Source organism: Lytechinus variegatus, chromosome 13 (assembly GCF_018143015.1).
Source record: "Lytechinus variegatus isolate NC3 chromosome 13, Lvar_3.0, whole genome shotgun sequence".
In the NCBI taxonomy this organism is placed as follows: Eukaryota; Metazoa; Echinodermata; class Echinoidea; order Temnopleuroida; family Toxopneustidae; genus Lytechinus; species Lytechinus variegatus.
The window spans coordinates 27,055,956-27,070,554 of NC_054752.1; the positions used below are offsets into that span (position 1 = coordinate 27,055,956).

The 14,599-nt window shown below is 37.8% G+C and overlaps 1 protein-coding gene across 1 annotated transcript in view; it reads left to right on the forward strand.

Moving 5' to 3' along the window:
* LOC121426048 overlaps nucleotides 1-11,614 on the forward strand; it is a 13,480-nt gene extending 1,866 nt beyond the window's left edge. The window contains exon 2 of the mRNA XM_041622188.1: nucleotides 8,832-11,614. Within this exon, the coding sequence (XP_041478122.1) occupies nucleotides 8,985-11,099 (2,115 nt within the window). The 5' untranslated portion in view covers nucleotides 8,832-8,984 and the 3' untranslated portion in view covers nucleotides 11,100-11,614. The remainder of the gene's footprint in view (nucleotides 1-8,831) is intronic.
* The last annotated feature ends 2,985 nt before the right edge of the window (nucleotides 11,615-14,599 follow it).

Genomic DNA, 14,599 nt, shown 5'->3' on the forward strand with positions numbered 1-14,599 from the left:
GGTCATATAGCTTAAAGGGGAATCCAGCCTTGGCCATAAAATGTTGTGTTTGGAAGGAGAAAAATAAATTAAACAGAATGGTGAAAGTTTGAAAGAAATCGGACAAGCAATAAGAAAGTTATAGCTTCTTTAAAATTGAGATCACTAATACTATGTAGATTTCAAATTGGCAACTGGGTAAGTAAATTATGACAAGGGGCAAGGCAAACTTTCCCATAGGCCATGTACTTTATTATCAGGGATTTGTAGTTTTCTCCTAAGTACTCATTCCCCTGGGGCAGAAATCTAAATATAACCCAGGTAGTATATTGTTTTATGTCCTCATGAAAGAAAAATATAATTTTAATAAAACTTTTGGGGAAAATGACATTTAGCCATATGTATTGAAGTACATGGAAGAGTAGTCCTTGCCTGACGTCACTATGACATCCCATATGCGGCCAATTTGAGGTATCCATGGGTATAGTGATTACCAATATTTACAACTTTTAAAAATTCATAACTTTCTTGTTGTTTGTCCAATATTGTTCAAACTTTCACCTATCAACTTGTCTGATTTTTCCTTCCTTATAAAAGCAAGTTTTTATTCGGGTTGGATTCCCCTTTAAAGTCACAGCTCTCCAGAGCACCATCCTCACGTCGTTGTTATTTGGTTTTTAGCGGCGCTCTCATTAAATATGTATATATGGGCCGATTAAGATATTCTATCATATAAAAAATGATTTTATTTTATTACTTTCAGTAGATAAGACATTATATTTTAAGATTTGAGAAGCATAAGGCTGTATAATTGGGTAGAAGAGATTTCGCAAGCTTTGTTACACTCAAATACAAGTGCAAAATATACCGTCACGGGGTATAACTCGAAAAAATATCAACATGATCATATCGCATTGGTAACACCATGATGAAGGTGGGAAGTGCAGTGCAATAGTGTTATATAGGCCTAATAATCAATAACAATAATGGTGATGTATATGAATTATAAGACATGTTTTATAAATTATCAAAAGCAAAAGTATACATGTAGTTTTGCATCATTCGCAGATCGTTCCTTACACTGTAAAAAAAAACCCTGATTTTACAAGAAAAAAAAACCAAGATTTTGCAGAAAGCAATTGCAGAATCATTCTGTATATTCATAAAACTTGATTTTTTCCGCAATTTAAAAGAATAGGTCTATTTAAAAAGGAAAAAATGCTGTTTTATTCAAGAAAATTTGTAAGATTCCACACACCAAATACCAATATCCTGTAAGATTCCGCAGTCTGGTAAGATTACAGGTGTTCTCGAGACTCTGCTGCAGGAACTTCTTTTATTTTAAGGATAAATTTTCTAACAGTGTAGCTTCATCTGTGGGACCTGGTGCCCTCCTGCTTGCTGCCCCGTTCACCGACAGTTTAAGGGGTAATCCCGGTCAGCACACTACTCACATGAGCTCTGGCAAATATTAAAGGGGAATGAAACCTTTTGAACAAATAGGCTTGTGTAGAAACAGAAAAATCAAAGAATAAGAATAAAGAAAATTTTAGAAAAATCGGACAAATAGTAAGAAAGTTATGAGCATTTTAATATTGCAATCACTAATGCTATGGAGATCCTCATATTGGCAATGCGACAAGGATGTGTGATGTCACTGATGAACAACTTTCCCTTTGGTGGACTATAAAATACCCTCAAAATGTCTCTTTTTGCTTTTTCTTATGATGATACAAACTCTTTATCCATGATGTATTCTTAAAAAATATGTATTACATGCCCTCATGTAGACACAACACATGATTTATGGATAGATGTGATAAAAGAGGCAATTCTAGTGAAATATATACTAAAGTTATGGGAGAGTTGTTCTCACAAGTGTCGCATTGCCAGTTTGCTATCTCCATAGCATTAGTGATCGCAATATTCAAATGCTCATACCTTTCTCATTATTTGTCCGATTTTTCTCAAACTTTTGTTGATCTGTTTCTTTGATTTTTCTGTTTTCACACAAGCTATTTTGTTCCAATGGTTTCATTCTCCTTTAAGGGCAACAGCAACCACAAATCGATACGATTTATTGTTTTTACATGAATGGTGTCGATACAGAAGCAATGCACACAATTCTTTGGCTATTTCTTCGCTCTTCCATCGACTTTTAATAAAATGTGAAGACTCTTGATGAAATTCACCCTTAAAAAGCAGTGGAATTACAAAACTTCTGGAAATAAATTTTACTCTGAACGATAGAGAATTTTGTCCACTATCGAATCTACCGCGCCCCATCTTGAACCATATAGAGAAAGTTATGAGATATCTCGACAGATCGTACGGGTGGTACGAATTTGATGCCAGAAATTACATATGTTGTAGATAATAACCGCGTGTGTTCAAGTGAGCGCGCTCACCTTGTGTCTACTTATTTTCATTTTTGAGAAAATTTTCAGTTCAAAAATATGTTTTCAAAATTTCTGGAGGGGCAACTGCATTGGCGGCGGAAGCCAAAAAATTTAGGGGGTGTCCACCTGAAATTTTGGGAAGGACACAGGTAAAAAAATTGGGCAAGCGCCCCTAAAAAAGGTTATCAACCTAAATTTTAGGAGTGATTAACCCAAAAAATTTGACAAGCAAGAAAAAAACATTAAAAAAAAAAATAATAATAAAAGGTCATCAACCTAAATTTTAGGGGGGACAACACATGTTTCAGGGGGGTCCACGTTAATTTAGGGGGGGACGCAGGAAAAAAATTGACAAGCCAAAAAAAAAAATGTTATCACAAAAAATTTAGGGGGGACCGTCCCCCACCTAAAATTTATTTAGGGGGGGCACGTCTCCCCATCCCCCCCGCTTCCGCCGCCTATGGGCAACTGCCCTCGCCCTCGCTGCTTCCGGCTATGCTCGCTCTTTAAAACCACAAGTCGGTGAATAAAGTCATTCTGATATCAAGGAAAAGATGCAATATATGAATGAAGACATATTTATTTTTAAAAAGTAAACAATGAATAAATGACATCAATTTAAATTCAATTCAATTTAATTCGATATTTTTATTCAATTTGTTTTATTTCATTTCAAGAGAGCAAAGTAAAGTGGTCGTAAATACAATGGCATTTGAAAATGAAACACATTCAAACAATCTGCAACCATAATAGTTCCATGGTGCTACAACATAATTGTGTATACAAATTATTACACTATAAAAATAAAGTGCTAATTTAAGTGCCTTTATAGTGACTGCACTACGAGTGCTGATTTTCTCGTTAAATTTTAACTAGAAATTCAGCACTCGTAGTGCAGTCAATATACAAGCACTGTAAGTGCTAAATTAGCATTTCATTTTGTACAGTGTAGCCTAAAGAGGGAAATCAAATATTGATTCGTTCCAATAGGCATATACGGTAGGTCTACTTCATTCATCGGTTTGCGTCATTGTACTATCCTACATTCCAGCTGTATTACGTCTCTTGCTGGACATTGCGAAACCAAATTTAGTTACAAATAAAAGAGGGATTTAATTTTCAGTTTTAGGTTCAGTTATTGTCTGTTCTCCTTTCCAACGAAAGAAGTACAAAATACATGATGTATCTATTAAGAAGTATATATTTACCGCATTACCACATGTTTATACATTAACAAATAGGAGGGTGATTTTTTAGAGGGGGGGGGGGGGGCTTTGAAGATCGAATATCCTATCATATTCGGATTACCGGTAAATCATTTTTATAGATTTCGAACTTTTAAATTGTCTTCCAAATCTATGACCTACACAACTATTGATTGTATACAGTCCATTAGTCTAAGACAGAATGCACCATCCATAGGTGGCGGATCTGGGGGGGGGTCCTTTCCCCCTAAATTTGAGGTGGGGGACAGACCCCCGCCCTTAAAATTTCTGTTGATAACCTTTTTTTTTTGCTTGTCAATTTTTTTTCCTGCGCCCCCCCCCTAAATTCAGGTGGTCCCCCCTAAAATTTTGGTCGATAACTTTTTTTGTCCTTGTCCAATTTTTACCTGTGTCCATCCCAAAATTCCAGGTGGACCCCCTAGATTTTTTGGCTTCCGCCGCCAACGGCACCCTCGCGAATATACATCGACACACAGTTATTCTTTTTTTTAATCGCAATAAAGGAAAATGTGTTCATGTCTTTGTTTTATTTTTGTTCATTCAGTTTATAGACATCTGAAAATATTACATAAAACAACATACAGAAAACAACAGTATACAGAAAACATCATTTAAATTGCATCTGACCTTCTCGTCACTCGTGAACGATCAGACGATTACGTAATCAATGGGAAACGTTCCAGGATGTATAATGTTTTCCCAAACTGATGATAAGGACTTAAGGAGATACCCAAATTGCATAATGATGAGACAATGTTCACATGAACGTAATAAAACTAGAACCAAGACTTGATCACATCGCTTCTTTCGTTTCGTTTTCCCGTTTCTTTCCCTTGATTTACTTATTAGTCATGGTTTTGATTTTGTGAATTCGTCTCCTCCTAAACTCCACCCCTTACATAGCCCTGGAAAGCGGGGGTGCTTCAGTACCCCCAGGATTTAGCTAGGGGTTGCTACGTGTGTTATTCAGTCACTATAGCCAGCACGCCTGAATATCTGCTATAGGCATGCTAAATAACACAAATTTAACCAAAATACGGTAGTGAAAAAAAATCATTAAATATTATTATTTTATTTTTCCGGACCAAAATCACCCTCATTTATTTTCTTGTCATTTTTAAACCAGCACCCCTGTTAAAAATCGTTTTCAGGACCCTGCCCCCGTATTTTTATCTTTTCTCCCCCTCATTCCCCTGAACTTTAACTGTCTGACATGGGCAACATCTCATATATATATATCATGTTCGCTCACCTTGATACTTTTGCATGACTTTGTCTGTTCAGGGCATTAGCGAAAATCCGGGAATTAGGGGGATGCCCCTTTCAATTTTCAGGGGTTTTTGTTCATTTCACTGCTTCTCAAAAGCATCTTTTGCACCAGAGTCAATGGCATCATCTTGAAGGGGCAAGGGGACATGCTTCCGAATTTTAAAAGTGAGGGAGGGGGGTTCATATGATTTGCCGGCACACTTTTTGGAATGAAACCACGTGGGATAGCTGAATTGCTGCTCATTATAATGAGAGCCTGCTGCATAAGATATTTGAATTTTTTTTCTTTTCAATTCAGGTATCTATTTTCGATTTTGAAACAAAAACACAAGGAGAACCAAATTTCGTACAGACAGGGAAAATATAAAAGACAACATAAACAAATAAACACAAATATATCAACAAAACATTTCACTTCAATTCAATTTATCTTTATCAATCATTCTTCTTTATCTCAACATCAAAGTACAAATAGTGCTAATATAATAAAATAGAAACTGACACATTGTTTTGAAAATAGAGTTGGAACAAATGAATGAATATGGAACACGTACCAAAAAGCCTTTAAAAAGCGCTACCCAAGATAAATTCATCTAATAATATCCAGTGATTTACCTGTATGTGATGCTTTTAACAACATACTCTTGGCTCGATCTGTTTCTGTTACACGCTTAAAGGCATATTTTCATATGAATCTTAATTTGAATTTTCGAAGGCATAATTCAAAAGGTCCCTAAAGTCGGAGGGGGTAGCCACCTTCCACTATCTCCCTCGACCAATGGCCCCACTCCACTTTGGGAAGCTGATATTTCACTGCGAAACATACCACTTGCGTATGGTAGATGTAACAGTCGAGGATCCTTATCATTTATGGCCTCAGACCAACCGTGATAGGCCTATTTGTTATTATTATCCTCACATTTTTTTTTTCAAATATTCTTCATCTCTTGAACTCTGTTTAACATCTCAACGGGAGATTGTGGTTCAATTCTCTACCGAGACATACCAAAGACTTTGAGCTTCTGCCTCCTCATCAGGCAATGTGACCCCCTCACCCTGGGAAGCGTTTCATCAATATTTTCATCCGACAAGTTTTCAGATCTGACATCTTTCTATGATTTTGATTGGCTGAGAGGCACTGTTCCTATGGTAACTGTCGGATAAAATGGGACTTGTCGGATAAAACGTCTGACAAGTCCTTTCATGAAACGCCCCCTGGTCTTTTTCCAATTCATCCAATGTTAACTCGTCTTCTATTATTTGGTCTACCATCAGTTCACCCACTCACCACATAGTCTAGGCCTACACGTTCATTTAGTCTAATGTCATTCCGTCTAATCACCAGTTGGTCAAATAGCCATTTACTCCATATAGGGCCTACCACTAATTGGACTATAAGACTTAGTGTTGAATTTTGCAAAATGAATATAAATTAAATGGATATTAGACCAACTGGTTATGGGACGAAATGGTCAAAGACGAAATGGTGATTAGACGAAGTGATGATTGGACAAAATGGTTAATGGTCCAAAGGTTGTTTAAAGAAAATGTTGATAGACGGAATGGCGTTAGACTAAACAGGGACGTGAGACGTCCCTGGACTAAATCAAAGTAGACCATGTGGTAAGTGGACGAACTTGGTTCTTAAGTGCCTACCGTTGGCGGTAGACGAATTTGCAATTTACCCTCGCCCTCAAGAGCAGTTTTGTATTTGTCGGTCAGTACATGCTAGACTTGGGTAAATGAAATGTAATTGTCTCCACCTCTCTCTCTATGCTCATTGATTAGAATGCTCCTTTTTTCTAATTCCTTTGAGTATGAAGATATCCTGGATTAATTATTATCATTATTGATAAAGCATCATTGGCAAATTGCTGCCGAGATAGTTAAAATAAAGAGACTCACATCACCTGAGAGAGAGAGAGAGGGGGGGGGGTCAAAATCTTATTCTAGTGAGTACCCTGGAATATCAGTTCCTTAACAGGTTCCTGAAATAGTGTCCCAGACTTTTTTTTTATTTCAGTGTTATTAAATCCATTAAAGCCTGTAATACAAAATCCGCATAGCATAACCATTTAGATTATAAAGAGTATTAAAACAAATGTTGCCACGCAGTTTCACCCTGCTGTATTGTAGCTGCACATTCATTACAATATACAGTCTATATTACAACATATTCATTACATAGTTTCAACTCAACTCTGTCATGTCTGGTACATGTATTTAAACTAAGATCCGTTTTTTAAATATCAAATGTTTTCAGTCCTGAGGACGAGAGTCAATAGTAAAAGCAACTATGTCAATATGACAAGATGAGTATGAGAAGGCAGCGAAGTAGAAATGTTAGATTTTACCGTCTGAAGTGTATTCATGATGACGATAGAACGAGGAAGTCATCATATTTTTTAACGGTGTATATAGAAAAGATATGAGAGCTGGAGGAAGGATGGGAGTGTATAAAATAGGGGCGGAAGAATCTCAACGTGTCAAAATACATTATTAAGAAGTGATGATAGAATAATAAAGATAAACACTTCGTCAGGAAATAACTCATCGTTCTCTCAAACTATTGAGGAAATGGAAAATATAGTAGTTTATATGATGATAGATATGGCGAACCTGACGCCACCTATATGACCCAGCGAGTGAAAAAATGGGCGGGAAACCTAAGGAATAACATAGCAGAGAGAGAGAATGGGAGTGGTTTCAAGGTTTGATTGCCTTTATTCATTCACGGCTAAAAAGAAAAAAAAGACCGGGAACCAAGATATGCAATTGCTTACAATCAACATTTCAATGGTGCTATGGCAAGAAAATTACAAAAATACAGGTGGGTGTTTCATAAAGTTGTTCGTAAAGTTACGAACGACTTTACAACTGGAACATGCTCTCAGGTCGTAACTCAATAATACAGGGATATCACACAGCACAAGAATCACCAGTCGTGCGTAAAGTCATTCATATCTTACGAACAGCTTTATGAAACACCCACTTGATATAAAGCAAATCCGTCACTCAAATATAACAAAACAAAACATGTGACAAAACATGATATAACTTTTTTTTTTCAAAAACTTCATCACAAAGAACACTATTAGCAAAGAAAAGTAACATAAATAATTCCTAACGTACAATAACATAATGTTTAATATTTAAATAAAGAAATTATTGAAGTATTCATAATATCGGACTTTGGGCTACGTATTGTACTCCTGCATAGTATCAAGTTTCCGAGACTAAAACATGCAATAGGTCTGGTGGGTGTTTTATAAAGCCATTATTTACGAGCGACTGGTGACACTGAAGTGATACACACCATACTTCCATTGGCGTTGATTTACTTCATAAGAAAGGATCACCAGTCGTTCTTAAAGTCGTTTTTAACTTACGAACAGTTTTATGAAACACCCACCTGAAGCCTGTTGCATAAAACGTACCTGAGAAAACTCTGGTAAAAACTGAAAACTATGGTTAGTCTGATTTCCGCCATTGACTTTAGCACAGGCCAAAAACTCTGGTAAAAACAACCTGAGTTTTCTCAGGTGAAAAGTTTTATGCAACGGGCCCCTGGTATTGTATTTATGCTGACATTAATTTTACTACCCAGGGGCTGTCATTATAATACATTATATATACATCATTTACTGACTTTAAAAATGGACCTAAAACAAGTATAATCTTTCGATCTTACATGGCTTAATGTATTATACAACATTAGTCAATGAAAATTATCACACAATACGACACACCGAGAATATGACTGAAAGTTATACTTGAATTAACAAACAGCATGCTTATTCAAATTGGCCTACTGAAGAATAGCAGACTATTTCCAACTTTCTAAAGCTCTTTGTGTCCGCATACCATTCAGAGGTGTATAACCTATTCTGATAATTTTTTTTAATCACGATACGACTATTGAATAATTTTCTATTTCTGTTTCTTCTATTTTTTACAGGTTTGTTGCTGAAGGAATAAAAACGCCAATCATCCAGGCTCTTCGAGGTCAAATAATCCCTCAGACTAATATTACTTTGACAGTGATCGATTCATAACATGAAAGAATGGGAAAAGAATTTATCCTCTGTGTAGTACAAATTTATTTAAGAATATGCGGATTGTCGAAACATCAAACCAAGAGACAGTCGACGCTCTTCAGAATAGCAAGGTAATGCGTCCCGAGAAGATGGCACATGGGGCTTACGACGACGTTTTCGGGGGTGAGGAGGAAGATAATGTATCGCTTCAGATCAAGGAGTTCGGATGCCATCTAGAGTGGAAAGAGTTGCAGAAGATTGATGGGTTGACACTGAAGATTAACCAGGGTGTTCTTGCCGGTGAGTCTTGGGACTACAATAAACGTCCTACGTACTTCACCGCCGTCCGAAATCTGCAAGGGTTCATAGAGTACAAACTTGGAGACGAAGATAAGGCGGGCGATTTCTTCCAAACCGTGCTCGACCACGACCCCGTCAACATCAATGCTCTTGCCAATATGGTTCACATGTTGGTCGGGCAGCACCGGATCAGAGACAGTCGACCCTTCGAAGAGAGGTTACGCACCATTTTTCTTCAATGTGGGAACAACACTGGATGCTGCCAAGGATATTCCCAAAGAGCAAGGGCTTACGCGGATCGCGCACACGCGATCCGTTACTTCGAACAAAACAAACGGTGTTTCAGGTATATGGCATACGTGGAACGGGCGGCAACACTGGGAAGATACTGTCAACAAACACCGGACAATGCAGAATGGTTCTTCGATCATGCTCTTGCGCTCTATAGGAGAGATGTTCAAATGATTTACCTTCGAAAGGTATTGGGTGAGCACGTCTCTGACGTCCTTCAAAGGAAGATCAAATCAGGATATGAAAAGGCCATTCGATTATTCTATGACACCATACAGATAAGTCATTCAAAGGCCCTTCTTTCCCTTTCCTGGGTTTTCATTGGGATACTGCTCAATCACGATCCTGACAACAGAACTTTAGCCAGAATATTTCCTAGAGACAGTGACCTTCGACATATGAGTGCAGATGAATGTTACCAAAAGGGGTTGTCGATAGATGATACCCATGAAATTACCACACGAAGGGTTGGTGCCGAATACACCAAGTTGAAACGTTATTCGGAAGCAAAATGCTTGCTTGATCGTTCACTTGAAAGGCTGAAGTCTTGGTTTGGACATCGTTATCGTGGTGTGCTCTATCTATCAATGTACGAAGACCAACAACTTACTGATGAAGAGATCCTGACACAGTTCGGAATCAGGTCAAGAACTGACCTTTTGCTCAAGGCAAAAGAAGACTTTGAAAGCGCCCAACAAGAGCGTAATGTTCACGCTGATTTCTCTGACTTGGGTCGCGTCCATTATCTCTTAGGAGAGAAGCGGCAAGCAATAGCAAAATTCAAAAAAGCGTGTGATAGTGAACAGGATGACTACTTCGATGTGTTAGAGACCTACAGCAGGTGGGCTCAGTGCATTGGGGAAGAACAAGTCGAGGATATGGCTGATCTGCGGCGAATCGCGGAAGACCATCGGCAGAAACTCATCGCAACGCCCCTGGATACTAACGGAGACAGTTTCAGCGACGACTTTGAGCATTACAGTAGAAGCACAATCCCCGGACATGTGCGTCTTTTGACTCCTACTGACTTCTGGGTGGCGTCAGCCACTGGTCGGACCCGACATAACCCAATGCCCTACCGGGGTCCAACTCCAGTGGGACAGTACAAGTATGACTTCTTTCTTTCCTTCAACGAGAGGGACCGCATCTGGTGTCTGGCTCTTCTGAGTAAACTCGAGACCGAGTACAAGTTACGTGGTTGCATCGAGCAGAGGGACTTTGTCGTTGGCGCAGAGCAGATCGACAACATAAGGACATTTCTTCGAGATAGTCACCGTTGCATCATCGTCCTGTCGCAGCACTATGTGCAGCATGACGATTCCAAGGCTGTCCTGCGAGAAGCTTTCCGCGTTGCATTCAAAAGAGATGGACCTTATGTCCTGCCCATCGTTCTGACTGACTGTGAGACAGACAAGTTAGATTCGAGGGTGCAGGAAGTTCAGAGTATCCACTGTAACCTCGGACAGATCCCAAACAACCATTGGCTGAACCTTGTTAGTTCCCTCCGACAAGGAAAGGATCTCGCCGTTGATGGCTCCGGAGTTCTGGTCTTGATATCACTCCTTTCTTTAATGTGGTCTGAATTTCCTCTAGATTAGAGGGTGTACCTTGCTGTTTAGATGTGCAATTTCATTGTCTCTGTAAATAGTTGTCTTTAAATCTTACAAAGAGCGCCGGCGCTTTAAGTCTTGAGCGATCGCTATTATATTAACGTATTCGAGCTGTTTGTGCTGAGCACATAAACGTACAATCTATATACACCAAAGTTTGTTTTTATATGAGTTTAATGTGTCAGTTCAGTGTAAGAAAGATATCAGTTCCTTTATTAATAGACATTTTCCAAATTAATTGTAAATTTTAAATGTGTGATTCTATTTTCTTTCCAAGTGAATATGCTTATATAAATTCAGTTTTAATCGTTTTCATAACACAATAAGAGAGGCCACGATAAAAAAAAGTTTCTAAGTGCAAATCTGTATGACGAAGTGGCCAAACCAGTCTACTTATATCCTCGACATTTTGATCCGAATTCTATATAAGGTAATTAAAGGTCAAGTCCACCCCAACAAAAAGTTGTTCGGAATAAAAAGAGAAAAATCAAACAAGCATGGAACTGAAATTTTCATCAAAATAGGATGTAAAATAAAAAAATTCTGTCATTTTAAAATTTTGCCTACTTTCAAGAAATAGTTATATTCACATCGTGGTCGGTATGCAAATAACGAGACTGATGACATCATCCACTCTAAATTTTCATTACATATTTAAATTTTGTCCTGTGTCATGTGAAACGAAGTTTTATTCCTCCCTGGACATGTGTATAATTATCTCTATTTTAACATTTCGTGGATCAAACAAGAGGGTCCTTATTGTCAAATCTGTAAAAAATGAAATATCGTTTAATTAAAAAAAAATAGTGAGGGACGTCATCAACTCTCTCATTTGCATATCACTGAGTCGTGCATATAACTGTTTTGTGAAAATTAAGCGAAACTTTTATATGTCATAACTTTCTTTTGTTTTTTTGTACTCCTGAGACGCCCTCGAAATGCACCTCGAGCGGGCTTGTCAGGATAACGTACTAATACAGGGCAGGAGAGGTGGTCTTGCACAATTTCCTGGGAACTTTTCTTTCCTTTCTTTCTTTTACTTTTCAAACTGACATAATTTGAACAAAGAAATTATCATATTTTGGAAAAAAAGAAAAGCATATTTATAAGGCAACAATAGTCAAAACTGACTAGTTTGCCTATTCAAAATAACAACAACAACAAGCATCCGCTTTTGATAAAATTTTCAGTGTTATGCTTCTATGACTTTGTTTTTCTTCTTATTCAAATCAACTTTTTCTGGGGGGGGGAGGGGTGAACTTGACCTTTAAGGAAGGCAAGTTGACTTCTGAAGAAAAGTAACATTTTATCCTGGAATTGCAAATTGAATACACCAACAGGAAAAAATATCTTGCATTAAGTCGCCTTACTGTCAACATGCATGCCAAGTGGAATGGCATTTCCAAATTTTCATTAAGGTCAGATCTGGGAGAGGAGAAAATAATTTTACATTAATTTCTTGTCATTAAAAAGAATGCCGAAATAATAATAATGATTATGATAATAATAATAAAGCAAAAACTGAACTGAATTTACTCCTTGCAAAGATGATGCTCTAATATCGTTATATTTTTATAGAATAGCGAGACATTCTATACAATTCTATTGAAAAGTGTATCCCCAAATCATATTTCTGTATGTTCAATTGCGTGAATGGTTTAATTAGTTCTTAGCATACTGAAAACGTTTCGTGAAATGCCTTATCAGAGGCTTTATCGAATAGGTCTGTTTTTCCGACAGTTACCATAATAGAACACTCGTCACTTGCGCTTCTCGGCCAATGAAAACAAGAAAAGTTGTCAGACCTAACAAATTATCGGACGAAGAATGTTGATGAAAAGTAGACCAATCTGTAAATGTCATTGAAACAGTTTTCAAATGTGATAATTAGAAGAGCATTTCATCAACATTTCTGTCCGATAATTTGGTGGATATGACAATTTCCCTTTATTTTGATTGGCTGAGAAACATCGTTTCTATAGTAACAGTCGATGAAATATACTTTGTCGAACAAGATATGAAACACATCCTTAATGAAATTCTCACATGAACACGACTTAAGGAAATGGATAGAGTTTCGATAAGTACATGCATAATAGTTGATTCCTGTCTAGACAGGCCCTAATTCTTTTAAATCACAATGATAAGTCATTAACTATTTCTTAATGGATTTTGATAAATAATTGTCTATACATTGAATGAACTGATGAAATTAAACAAAGAAGTTGTACTTATGTGTTTATCTTGATTGTGTTTAATATGTCACGAATACATTATTAGATATGGTTTTTCCGAGCAGAATTTTTTTTCAGTGTGCATCTATTATAAAAGTAGCCTGCAATGGTTGGTAAATTGCCAATTGGTCTATTGCCATCTCGTCCACTAATTTAGAGGCGGCGGAGCGAAGTTGAAAGTGGGGAAGGGGGGCACAGGGGAAAAGGGCACTATATTAAACATGGCTGCATGCATGCAGGCATTTTTTTTACGGGGGGGGCAGCACGCGTATTTTTTTTAAAAAGACTCAAAAGCGAGGGAACAAAGTGACCAAGCTTATCATTGAGGCACTTTTGCATTTTGTTAAGTGAAATTGATGGATTTTGTGCATACTTTTGGTGAAATTTGTGAAAATCTGCAGTGAAATAATGTGCATCTGCTAAATAAAGAAACCGGGCGCTCATTGGGCACAAAAAGAGTGTTTTTTTTCAGGGCAACTTATCTTATGATAATGAAGAAGAGGCACCTATGATAAGGCAAAGGGGCACTCGTAAACATGTCATTCTCAGATGATAGGGGCAAAGAACACGTTCGTGGGGGACTTTTCTTAAGTAAAAAGGGGCACTGATACAAGAAAGGGTACCTATAAGATGGCGAAAAGGCACTTGCTAACGGCATAAAACGGGTCCTTCTCAGGTGAAAGGGGCACAAAACACATTCGTGTGGGGGGATTTTGGGATAAAAGTAAAATTTGGCACTGATACGAGATATGGCACTTGGTAACACCTAAAACAGACCCTCTGCCGATGAAAGGGGCACAGTGCACGCTCGATCGTGACGGTGTATTAATTTTCTTGTGTAAAAAAGGACACTTTTTCAGTGCTTCAAAAAGGGGGGGGCACAGTGCCTCCCCCTCCCAGGATCGCCGCCCCTATACCCATCACATCGACTACCTTCATTTAGTTCAATGCCATTCCGTCAATCATAATTTCGTTCAGCTAAAATTCGGTCCAATATCCATTCGTTCCAACAGTCTAATCACCAGTTCGTCTATGACTATTAAGTGTCATAACCAGTTGGTCTAATACCCATTCATTTTCGTTCCTTTTGCCCATAAAATTAACACTAAGTCAAATCCGACCAAATGGTATGTAGCCTAAATGGCTTTTGGACCAACTGGTTATTAGATGAAATGGTGAGTTGACGAAATGACAGATAGACCCTGTGAATATATAGTGGGTCTGATGGAAGACCAAAATTGGTAGCAGACGAGT